The sequence below is a fragment of the Vipera berus genome, assembly GCF_964194415.1.
Source record: "Vipera berus genome assembly, chromosome: 6".
In the NCBI taxonomy this organism is placed as follows: Eukaryota; Metazoa; Chordata; class Lepidosauria; order Squamata; family Viperidae; genus Vipera; species Vipera berus.
Window position 1 is genome coordinate 75,808,802 of NC_138208.1, and position 13,269 is coordinate 75,822,070.

General features: G+C 39.9%; 1 protein-coding gene across 1 annotated transcript in view; it reads left to right on the plus strand.

Moving 5' to 3' along the window:
- The window catches only part of IQSEC3 (IQ motif and Sec7 domain ArfGEF 3), a 203,933-nt gene that overhangs the window by 127,839 nt on the left and 62,825 nt on the right, over positions 1 to 13,269 (plus strand). The window contains exon 3 of the mRNA XM_081331876.1: positions 2,679 to 2,967. Coding sequence (XP_081188002.1) covers positions 2,679 to 2,967 — 289 coding nt within the window. The remainder of the gene's footprint in view (positions 1 to 2,678; positions 2,968 to 13,269) is intronic.

A 13,269-nucleotide genomic window follows, 5' to 3' on the forward strand; every position in this document is an offset into this window, starting at 1 on the left:
AAGAAGGATACATAAATCCATAGATAACTCACAGAGTACATTCTTCTAGCCTAAAACCAATGGAATGACATCTTTCCAACTTGGGGGATTCATGTTGTCTTTCCATCCCATCTGCTGAAAAATAAAACAAGAGGTCATTTATGTAAAGGAAGCTGAAATTATTGGTCCTTTCTTGGAAGGGTAGGGTTTGCCTTGTAATTGGTTAGAACATTCACCTAAGCCCTAAACTAACTTAGTTAGCAACTTTAAGAAAAGCTCTGGGTGGTTTTAGACCTATACTTTCGGGATCAAACTGGGAAGTTGCATAAATATTCCATTTTGTGGCATTAGAACTTCCCATAAACAAGAATTTGAGTCCCCCCCCATCCAATCTGGATGGGCTCTGGGTCTCAAAATAGGATATCGGTAGACTGTAGTTGTATATGCTGATATCTGTAAAATTTGCCTTGTCTCTCATTTCCTTTTAGTGTCTTCTCCCTCCATTCTCTATTTGGTGTCCTCTGACTATACATATTTGGACTACGATGCTGGCGTAAACTATTGTATTCCATTGTTTTATGGATCTAGATTGGTAGCATTTGAAATATGAATGGAGGTTAGTTTGAGTGGATACTGCCCATCTGTTAAGTATATACTCCACATCAAATGCAAACAGAATATTGAGGCTTCCTATTATATGTATGCCTCTGTAAAAAAGAATGACAGAATAACAGAGTTGGAGGGGACCTTGGAGGTCTTCTGATCCAATCTCCTGCTCAGGCAGGAAACCCGATATCATTTCAGACAAATGGTTCTCCAGTCTCATCTTAAAATCCTCCAGTGTTGGAGCACCAACAACTTTTGGAGACAAGCTATTCCAATGATTAATTGTTCACACTATTAGGAAATTTCTCCTTAGTTCTAGGTTGGTTCTCTCCTTGATTAGTTTCCATCCATTGCTTCTTGTCCTGCTTTCAGGTGCTTTGGAGAATAGCTTGACTCCCTCTTCTTTGTGGCAACCCACGTGGATATTGCAACACTGTTATCTTCTCAGTCCTAGTCCTAGTCCTTCTTTTCATTAAACTAGACCAGGGGTAGGCAACCATGGCTCTTTTATGACTCATGGACTTCAACTTCCAGAATTCCTGAGCCAGCCACGCTGCTCAGAAATTCTGGGAGTTGAAGTCCATGTGTCATAAAAGAGCCAAGGTTGCCTACCCCTGAACTAGACATATCCAATTCTTGCAACCATTCTTCATATGTTTTAGCCTCCAGTCCCCTAATCAGCTTTGTTGCACTTCTCTGCACTCTTTGTAAAGTCTCAACATCTTTCTTATATTGTGGTGACCCAAACTGGATGCAATATTCCAAGTGTGGTTTTACCAAGACATTATAAAGTGGTTCTAACACTTCACATGATCCTGATTCTATCCTGTTAATGCAGCTTTTATGACAACTGCCACACACTGATGACTCATATTTAAATGATTGTTCCCTAGGACTCCAAGTTCCCTTTTGCAGTTACTATTATTGAGCCAGATACCACCTATACTAATTATACCACCTATACTATACAAAATGTAGTGTAGTGTAGTGTAGTGTAGTGTAGTGTAGTGTAGTGTAGTATAGTATAGTATAGTATAGTATAGTATAGTATAGTATAGTATAGTATAGTATAGTATAGTATAGTATAGTATAGTATAGTATAGTACCTATACAATACAAAGCTGATATTCATCTCACATGTTCTGGGATCTTCCTAATTCATAGCCAAAAGAGAAACTGATCTACTTTCAGATGTTTGCTCATGTGGTCTTGTAGAACTCAACAAACTTTAGTATCTGCATTTCTTGAAAAGGAGTAAAGGGGAGGTAAAACTTTAGTGAGCCACAGTGCTTTGTTGCTTTTGGCTCACTAAATTATAGGTTGTGTCAATATATTCTCTGACTTGCCAAATCTAATGTTCTTGAGATGAGTTAGAGTTCAGTTTGCATAATTTTCAGCTGATTTGGGATTTTAGAAATTGAAGGCCAATAACTGTTGAGGGCAGTGGGCTGGGAAGTTTGTTATCATGCCTTTGAAATGCCTTTAGTATAACCAGAAATGGGCAACTTTGATTTTATCAAAGTTTGGGGAGCTTGATCCCAGAGTTTGAGGCAGCGAGATGGTGATATCAATGGGGGAAGTGGGACAAGTTTCAACCATAATTTGAGGAGCTTGGTTGGGAACTGTCTCACCCATTCAAAATCTTCTTAGAGGCTGAGTATACCTATTTTAAGTGTTTATGGGAAAACTTGCAAAAGGGCAAATGCACTGATAAGAATCATCAGTTTGCTGCTGAATTTTGACAATGATCGGGGGAGCCTCAGAAGATAATTCAATAGCAGTTGGGAACTGACCGTGACTCATCAGCCACAGGTTGCTCCCTCCTGCCATACTGTTGTGACTGTTGCCTAGGGAGACGCCTACAGTTTTGCCCTGCCTGACTCTCTCGTGACACTGGTTCCACTAATGGTTAACTTTCCCTCCACTTCCAGGAGCTTTCTAACATCTGCCCTATTACTGCCTGTTGCTCCGTGGATTTTTGCAAAGCCAGTTAGCTACATAGAGCTAGAAAATTAAATCAACCAAGCAAAAAAAACAAACAAAAACCAAAAAAAACAAATAAAAAAAAGAGAAACGTTGCGTTTTGTTCACAGTGATGATCCCTGCGGTTCAGCCAGCAAGAAAACCGGGTGTGACGTGGAGGAACCGAAGGAGTCCGGCAGAGGCAGTGGCCAGGAAGGCAGGTCCGACACCTTGAAGTTAAAAGCCCAGCATGAGGAGCGGCAGGAAGAGCAGGCAGCGGGGTCCTCCCTTTTGGTGCAGAAGGCCAGCCTCCACCACACAGGTTCCCCCGTGAGAGGGCAGCGCAGCAAAGGGGCAGCTACCTGTTCCCATGCAGCTGCATCCAATTATGAGCTCTCCCTTGACTTAAAGAATAAACAGGTACGCCTGCTTCTCCTCATGCGAGGGGGCTGGGGTGGGGTGGGGCCATTTCTCCATCCATTGTTTAGCTTAGTTCCTTTCCATGTGCACTCCCAACCTGCTGAACATCACCAAGGAGGGGCTGGAACTGGGCGAATTTGGGAAGAACTATAGGAAGTATTTTGCATGAAGAGGGCACCTTCACCTTAAACCATCACCTAGGAGGTGATGGGAAATATCTATTTTTTTTGGGGGGGGGGGAAGAGGTCTGGAAAGAACTGTTGTGCATCAGAATAGACAATAATGACCAAGGTAGAAGAATAGTCTGATGGTGTATAAGGCAGAATTCCTGATGTACAACTTAGCCAGCAATGAGAAAATTGTGATAGAAATGCTGATCTATCATAGAATAAGTCTAAGTTTCTGTTGTTTTGAGGGATCAGAGAGAAATGTGGTTATTTCCTTTTTTAATACAGGCTTATTTTTTTTAAATTCCATTTATATCCCGCCCTTCTCCGAAGACTCAGGGCGGCTTACAAGCTTAGCAGTAGCCTTCATTCTATGTATATGCCTGCTTATTAGGGCTTTCATACACCCCCCAAGCGGCATTATTACAAAGTCAGCTTAATTGACCCCTATTGAATTCCCATTCCCTGAATTTACACTTACTGTGCCAGTGCTTGAGCCAAATCACAAATATATCTCAAGAATCATACGTGCACAGTCATGCATGCACAATTTTCAATCTGTTCAGAAAAGGGATATATTAGGGAGAGGTGCAAACGATATAGGAGATATTTGTGAAAATAATGTAAAGAATTCATTATGCCAGATAGACTACAAAAATATGAGTGTTAAGGAAAATGTTATGTACAAGTAATATGGGTAGAAGGGAAAACACAGACAAAAATTTTCACTGACATTTATGCAGTTATACAGTGTAGCAAAGCAAATGAATGAAACAAATTTAAGATTGGAAAAATGAGAAACTGAGTGAAACCATAATTGATAATCCACGTTTTCTTAATTATTTTTGGGTGACTGTATTCAATTAACCCAAACCTTTCCATGTGCTCCAAGCCATATTATGCAAATGAAAACAATTTTCCTAAATAAAGTAGGGTGCAAAGTCTTCCACACAAAGAATGTGGAATAGAAGAAATATATATAGTACAGCCCCATGGAGAAAGTCAGTTTTGATAGACAATTTAGTATATACATTACATTAAATGTTCAAATGTTTCATTAAAAGCAGTTAAGGTTGGTTCATTACAGTTAATGTGATTCCTTCCTATGCAGTTAACAAATCTTTCCTTCTTTAATCTTTACATTTGGTAAGAACTTTTGCAGAGACCTTCACAATGACCTTGAGATCTTTGAAGCTCTCTTCCCAATGCAGATACTCCATCTTAAAAGCATGTGAGCTGTCTTATCCTTCAGTTTGGTAGCTCTTTCTTTAAGGAACCTAAAACAGAATTATGATCAAATTAATTAATGTATGAAATAATTTTAAAACATGTTAGGCTACTAGTGTTCATCTACTGCAGTTTTTTGCTGGCGTATCACTCTTCTTTTTATAATGTACATCGTCTGCCACAAAATACTTGGCTCCAGATCTTGTTTGTCATCTCACCATGTGTTTCTGTGTGTGTTTGTATTCTTCACCCAGCTAAATATTTTCACTCCAGTGAGATAAGGAAATTTTTAATATGCAGTTCAAGTTGTAACCTTTACCAATGTGCATTTTCAGAAATGCATCAAAGTTATACATCCACTGATGCACTGGAAAAAATGCCTCATATGTATGTTGGCTTTTTACAATATTTCTATTATATCAACCATCTTTGAACTACCCACCCACAATATTTTCTTTTCTTTTTAAAGATATTTTATTATTATTTTTATAATTACAAATCTTTATGTTTTCTTAATCTCTGCACAGTTGCATGTAAGTAGCATTCAGGCTTAATATTCTACTAGATGTGAATCTGAATCTAAACTGAGAAATTAGATTAGAGTTTTCAAGTTTGGCTCAAAATAATCCAGGCTGGGATAACATGTCTAGTATAAGCCAAACAGGATGAATGGATCTAGGGAGATCTGTGCTGAGCTTAGCCAAATCTAATATAACCGATCAATGAGTGGTTTTTCATAAATCAGGAGACAAACAGAAGACCATTTTACTAATCATGCACGGCATCTAAAAACAGCGTTTGAAAAATACTGGCTTGTTTGGACTGCAATAAATACAAAATAGGTTTATTCTGAAAGAACTCTCTAAAAGTGTTAACATTTTCCCCAAAAAACGAGTAAAGGAAAAGAGCTCCCCTTGCACTAATATTAGCCACAGAACATTTGTGTTTGCTGTGTTTTGTAATTTCTATATAGCATCTCCATGATTAACTAGATTAAATCTGCCACCAGAGTAACTAGAAAAGGGGAAGCTCAAACACTTAAAATGATTACTTAAGCCTCTTTTTCCACAAACTTTGGAAACTGCCTAGTTAAAAATCAACAGCCAACTCTTGAAAAAAAAATGTTAGGTTTTACACACAACAATAGGGAGTATTCCTATTTTGCTTTTAATCATGACCCAGTTATTTTTTTTAGAAAGTGGCTATTAATTCTTCTACATGTTTCTAGTGATGTCATTGCTATGCCAATATGCAACCCTTGGTCCTTAGTGAGGCAGTAGAAAGGGATTGTATGACGCTACTCAGTAGAATAAAGAAGTCTACTGAAAATTGAACACAACGAAATAAAATGATAACAATATGTTTGTTTGATAAATTATATGCAGAGTTTTGGTATTTAGAGAATAGTTGTACAGATAGTTAGATGGCAATGTATCATAGATATCAACACAGTCTGCTTCTCAAACAACTTTAAATTGATTGGCCTGCATCTAATATTTCAACCAATATCCAACCATCCCAAATTTTGTCATTTGAACCTCAATTCATCCTTGGCATGTATAGTTTATTAATATTTCTATACCGCCCTTCTCCCGAAGGACTCAGGGCGGTGAACAGGGCAAGAATAAAATGCAAAATTACAAATATTAAAAAAGATTAAATAGTATAAAGGTTAGAAATTTTTTAAATGATTCATATAATCCTTGACAACCTCTTAGTTGGATAAATCTAGTCATATGCTACATGAGAGCATGAATAATCTGCACCTCTGCTTATATTCTTTGATGGCAACCTATTATTGTACTAATTTCTTGACACAAAAGCCCAAAATACATATTTTACTCATGTGTTGCTTTCTAGTACATGTTGTTTGCATGAACCACTTTTAGTCCCATCACACCTGCATGTTACACACTCCTGTTTCCTAGTATCACTGTGCAGGTAACAGCTGCATCTTTTCAGATATTTATTTTGCATATGCAAATGCCAGCAAGTGGGTCTGTACTGAGGTAATGTTGCTGGCCTGAGGTTTCCCCTCCTCTTCAGGTAGAACATCTGAGTGGAAGGCCTAAATAAGGCTTACATCAGGGGTGTCAAACTGCCGGCCCGCGGGCCAGATGCGTTATGTGGAAGCCACACCTAACCCATTGCCGGCAATGGCAAAACTGTCCCGATACATCGCGCAACATCACGTGACGTCATGAGTTTGACATGTCTGCCTTACATAGAGGATTTCAATTATATAGAAACTTTTGCCATGAAAGATATAGGGCATGGGGCTACCCAGTTAAGAAGAGCTCTCCAATAGACTTTGGATTATCATTTGTTCCTGAATGGTCAACCTATGGCTCCAGAGCTGTAGGCAGCCTTTAACCCTATTTATTTCTTTACTTACTCAGTTGTTTACATACAGGTAGTCCTGTATATAAACAGTTCATTTAGTGACTGTTCATAGTTAAAACTGCACAGAAAAAAGTGACTTATAACAGTTTTTCACACTTACAATCATTGCAGCATCCCCATGGTAATATGATCAAAATTTGGATGCTTGGCAACTGACTCATATTTATGACGATTGTTATTGTTTCTTCCAGAATGCTTCATTCTTTCTATGTGTTAATGATTAAGTCCTAAACTTACAAGAGTTCACTTAGTGACCATTCAAAATTACAACAGCACTGAAAAAAGTGACTTACGACCATTTTTCACACTTATAACTATTGGCAACTGAGTCCTATTTATGACGATTGCCACGTCCCGGGGTCATGTGGTCACCTTTTGCAACCTTCTGACAGGCAAAGTCAATGGGGAAGCCAGATTCATTTAAGAACCGCGTTACTAACGTAACAATTGCAGCGATTCACTTGGCAACTGTGGCACGAAAAGTCATAAAATGGGACAAAATTCACTTAACAAACATTTCATGTAGCAACAAAAATTTTGGGCTCAATTTTTTTTATTTTTTTATTTTTATTTTTATTCCATTTATATCCCGCCCTTCTCCAAAGACTCAGGGCGGCTTACAAGCTTAGCAGTAGCCTTCATTCTATGTATATGCCTGCTTGTTAGGGCTTTCACACACACCCCAAGCGGCATTATTACAAAGTCAGCGTAATTGCCCCCAACAATCTGGGTCCTCATTTTACCTACCTCGGAAGGATGGAAGGCTGAGTCAACCTGTGGTCATCAGCCGAGGACTACCTGTATTAACTGAACAGTCATAGACCCAAAAGAATCTCTTTTTTTGCAGTCCTTAAAAACCTTCTCATCATCTGCTGAAAACCGTTGAAACGTTTCCTGCCATTTTGAGATGGGACCTAGAAGAAAACTATAGTACAGGCCCTAAAGTAATCCTACCATATCAGCTCCCAAGTTCCTTCAGAAGCAGACTAATGCAGTCTCCTATGTGAAATGCAATCCTCAGCCTGTCTCTGCTCTAAGGGAGTCCATGCTGGCAGGGAGGTCTAAGCATTACGGTCTGATTTGCTGTGAAAATGTCAGCTTGGCAAGGGCTATTTTACAGGTTTAGTTCCATAGGAATTACCGACATATATTTCACTTTCCGGCCATTAGTCATTAGACTCCCATCTAAACCTTTTGAAAGCACTTGGGTCACTGATATAACAAATGCCTTCAAAGAGGCAGAATAGCCACTGGCATGCTGGCCTTAAGTTTATGAAAGTTCAAGTCAAAACATGTCCAAAAAGCAGGGGAAGACAGACTTAGAGAGATCTAGATATATTTAATCTTTCCAGGTCCAAGTTCCTCTTGGAGTCAAATACCCAGAAGGTATAATAGCACATTTAGGAGATAATAAAAGTCCCTAAAAGTGGTACGGAACCTGTGGCACCACTCTGACATAAAAACAACACCTGTCCAAGTTTCCTTTATATACCTAACTAAGGTAATGCAGTTCTCAAATGTGTCTGTTTAATTGCCCAACTTGTAACTTGCCTTCTTAAAAACCAGTACAAGTCAACATCTGCTTGAAGAATTAATCTGGTACTGTGCAAGAAGAAAACTGATGGCCTGTTGTAGTACTCAAGAAAAAGTCTTAGCAAGTCTATAGGTTCCTCCTCCTAGCAAACGTCTGATGCAAGGAGGGAAGTACTCAGAAATATTCTCTTCTTTGTGCTATTTACCATAGTTTGCTGTGTCATCTGAGCACGGACAGATTGAAACCGAGATATACACATTGTTTTAACCAGGTTATGTTATACATGCTGCACTGCAGTGGGTTAAGTTTACCAGTGCTAAACCAATGCTAAATCAAAAGTTGTAGTTTGCCAACCTTAATGGCTGGGTTCGTGCAATGTGCTAAGCTAAATTCAAATCATCCACATTTCTGAGACAATGTTATGTATGAATTAGCCAGTCTTAATTATGGTTAATAGAAAGGAGTTGGCCCCAAAGCACAGTTTATGAAGCTAATTTGTATTCACAAGCTATGTTTAAATTGTATTTAAGAAAATGTATATGGCTGCCCAATTCACTCTCAGTGACTCTGAGCAGCTTACAAGGATAAAAGCCCAATACAAAACAATAAAAAAGCAATAACCCCACATCCCCCTGGCAACATCAATCAAATGAGCCCTTTGATGGGCTCCATTCCATTCTGGAATCCCCAAGCCCGTTGGCAAAACCAGGTCTTCAGGGCCTTGTGAAAGAGTGTGAAAATGGGGGCCAATCTTATCTCTGCAGGGATGATGTTCCACAGAGAGGAGCCACCACAGAGAAGGCACTTCTTCTTGGTTCCACTAGATCAGGGGTAGGCAACCTTGGCTCTTTTATGACTCAGGAATTCTGGGAGTTGAAGTCCACGAGTCATAAAAGAGCCAAGGTTGCCTACCCCTGATCTAGTGGAACCAAGAATCTAGTGGAACCAAGCATGGCTGGCTCAGGAATTCTGGGAGTTGAAGTCCACGAGTCATAAAAGAGCCAAGGTTGCCTACCCCTGCACTAGATGGACCTCCTTAGGAGAGGGGACTTGTAACATTCCCTGCCTCCTTGCTTTCTTGGGTCGGATAATGTAAAATTAGCATTCTTAAACTGCTGTAGATCTGAAATGTAATGAGATAGTTTGTGTTATGTATTAAGCTTTATTGGAAACCTAAAGCTGTGTTTAAGAGTGTTTAACCAGGAGGCGTTGAACTGTAACTGTTTTGGCGGGAAGCAATTTCGGCAGGAAACAGAGGTTCAATCCGATTGGTTGGTTGTGTACCTGGCCAGGTACTGGCCAGGTATATATAAGAGTGCAGGTAACCCCTATTCCCCAGTACAGTCCCTTCCACCTAATAAAGAGCTGCTATGCTGTACTCATCGTCTCGGCGTCCTTCCTGATCTCCAGAACCCACTACACAACAGTTTGGGTCTCCTCCACCTTTGTAGCAGAAGAGGGGAAGTGAGAGTCAGCAGGAGAACATGGCTATGGACTTAGTATTGCATCTAAATCCAGTCTCTTTAGTGTAAGATACAATCTGGTTTCAAGTCATAGTCTGGAGAGCCATGAAATTGGTCCTTGTGAAGGAAAAGCTTCTCCTAGCAGAACAAAGGAAAAATAACTCTATCTCATTATCTTGTTATTAATTTTTCTCTGAGTGAGACATTTGTAAAAGTTCAAATGATTTCTTTTCCTCCAGAGAAAGGTAAAACATTGATACAAAGTATAGTTAGAAATATATTGCATGGAAATTAAATTAAGAAAATGATGAAATCAAACAAACCCACTTGAGTTCAGGGGAATACAATACAATGCAATTAAATTTAGAGTAAGCAGCAAAAAACCCCCCAAACAAACCTAAAGTAATAACTGAACAGTATTCCAATAGGCAATCATACACTGAAAATGATTAGCACCATATCTTTAAGTATATATATTTGAAAAAAGTGCTGCAGTTTTGTATCATACTGAGCTATAATGGAGGTTGTAAGGTTTTGGCTTAGTATGTTATGTAAATCCTGCCATTTCTGTTTACCAATAATGGTTTTTTTATCTTATAACTATCAGTAAACTCAGCTGTTTGTTTTGGATGGCTTCCAAAAACCTTGTAGTAACATAACAAGGTTGAAATGTGACCAGAGAAATATTTGCATCTCCCAGTCCTCCCTGAATTTGGAGACAAGGAAGGGAACTCTGATATTCTTTGGTTCACCAATACATCCTGCCTGCTCACTGCTAGCATGACACCATTTTAGACCACAATTATTAAAAAGATTATATCTCATCTCTCATCACAGAATAAAGTGCCTCTTCTGAGAAAATGACAAATTGCACGTGCACAAACTTGCTTCAGAACTATTGTTTTTACCCCATGCAAACATAGGCAAATATATTTGACAGCTGCATATATTAAACAACCCAAGCTTATATGATTGATTGGCTTCTTTGATTCAGTTGACAGGCAGGCAAAGTAGCTAATTCCAAGCTTCCTTCCAAGCAAACATGGGATGGTAAAGTTTTAGCAGACAGCATGTGTGGAAGCCTCACTATGAAAGACAATTCCCCCGCTTATTCATAATTATGATATCATTTTAGACTGCCCTTGTCAACTCATTGATAGCAACTGGGACAGATGTTACTTTTCTATAGCCTTGCTTATATATATATATAAGACATTTATCCTGCTTTTTGATCCAGAAATCTTCAAGGTGGCTCACCGTGTAAATTAAAACAGTCAACGATGGATTAAACATTCAGGGGCTGTCATACACTAAACTGGGTCATGAGCAAGGTTAGTGTATTGTGCAAATACCATAAGCCCATCAGCAGTGAAGGATAGAGGAGATTACTTTTAGCTCAACATAGCTCTGGATCTCTTTGGGCTATATTAACCTCCCCCAATTAGCTATATTATGCACAGTGGGACAAGATGGATAATGGAGTGTAAACCATGCTTTCCTGCTGTTGGCAGGTAAATAACATCCTCAAGTGGCCTCCAAACAGAGGAAAACCATGTTCCTAGAACTCCAAGCCTTCTCACTTTTAACTTCCACATTAGCAACCCCTTAAAGCAGGGGTCTTCAAACTTGGCCCTTTTATGACTTGTGGACTTCAACTCCTGGAATTCCTCAGACAGGCACGCTGGCTGAGGAATTTTGTGAGTTGAAGTCCACAAGTCATAAAAGGGTCAGGTTTGAAGGCCCCTGTCTTAAAGGGAGAGAGATTGGATAGGTAGAAAAGCCATGAGAGATGGGTAAATTGTGCAATTGTTATTCCACCCCCACCCCACCCCTAATATCAAGGCTGTCAAATATAGCAGGGGTCCCCAACCCACCAGCTGTGGCCCGGTGCCAGGCCGCAGCCTGTCAGGAACCAGGCTATGTAAGCAGTGAGCGTGCATGTGAGTGCATGAAGCTGCATTTGCACAAGCGGTGTGCAAAGAACCATCCCTTCTCTCCCCCCTACCCCCAAGTCATCACTGGTCCACAGAGCCAGAAAGGTTGGGAACTGCTAAAATATAGCAATTGCTCAGTTGGAATATTTGCAACAGATGTGAGCAGTTTTTCTAAGTGGCAGCTAACTAGTCAGCCATGTTGTTCAAATATATCCAATAATAAAGTCAGAGTTGGTTCTGAAGTTGACATTGTTGACAACTGCAGAAGCCCAGATTTCAGCAGAATCATGCTATGATGCTACTCCATTATTTTCAAAGGTGCTTTTCCAAAAAGCAACTGGACTTTCTTGGCTTTTTTCCTTGAAAATGTTTCACTTCTCATCCAGGAAGCTTCTTCAGAACTTTCGTTTTCAACGAAAAAATCCAAGAAAGTTCAGCTGCCTTTTAGAAAAGCACCTTTAGGACAACCATGCCCTGGATGACTGAAAATCTCAATAGATATGGCTCCATGATTTGTTTTTTCTTGACTGTTCATTTGTCTTCCTCCAAAGCAAGTGAATAGCGATAGAACTCAAGAGAAGGTTTGAAGCTCCTTGAATGGCTGTACAGATTATGTGGAATTCATCTCCCAGAATTCTGCAGTTGGCGTGATGAGGAAGCTGATTCAGAACAGTATGACTGAAGATCATTTAAATTCTAGACCTGACACGAATTCTGAGTCTGTTCTGACCTTGGGGTGGATAGGCATAAACTCCCAGAATTCCTCACTTGGCAAGCTCATGCTGATAATTCTAAAAACTAAAGTCATTAAGTTTAAGAAAAGTGGCAATAAAATATAAAATAAGGTAAAATGAGAGCAGACAATGTAACCAAAACAAGGTAGGGTATAAAACAAAAGAGAGGCAAAGCTGAATAAAGCTTAGTGGAACTGCTTGTCTAAATGCCAACAATCTAGGAAAGAGTATTCCATTATTTAGTTATGTTCTGTACCAGCCTGCTACCGGCCTTGCAGAAAAGGCAACCCCTTTACAGACGGCAAGAGGCTGGAATACGTCTGCCAAATTTATTACAAAAACAAACAAGACACGAACCAAGATACCGGAGCTTTGAAACACTATCTGAGCGGTTGCTTTCAGCAAACCAGCCCTCCCCACACAAGTCCTTTATAAAGAGTTCAGGGCGTGGCTTCTCTCTCCCTCCTTCCGAGAAGCCCCATTGCCTTCCCATGTTTACTCCTACTTGACTGCCTCCTGCGTCGGGCGTCCTTGAACAGGGCCAGCTGTGGGTCATCTTCATCCACGCTGTCAGGCTCACACAGCTGGGTCTCCACCAGGTAGGAGGGGCCTGGCTGGGGGCTCTGCGGAGCCTCAAAGCCATCATCAGCAAGTTCTTCAACACCCCCCTCCTCCCCCTCATCTGAGTCATCCGACCCAACTGCCGACCCCACAGGCTGACCCTGAATCACAACAAGTTAGAAGACTTGATCTGATGCCCTATTTAATGGCAATGAAACATAAAATAGAACCTCCAGTGAGAAAAGCAAAGGACAGATAACTTGAAATGAAATGAAATGA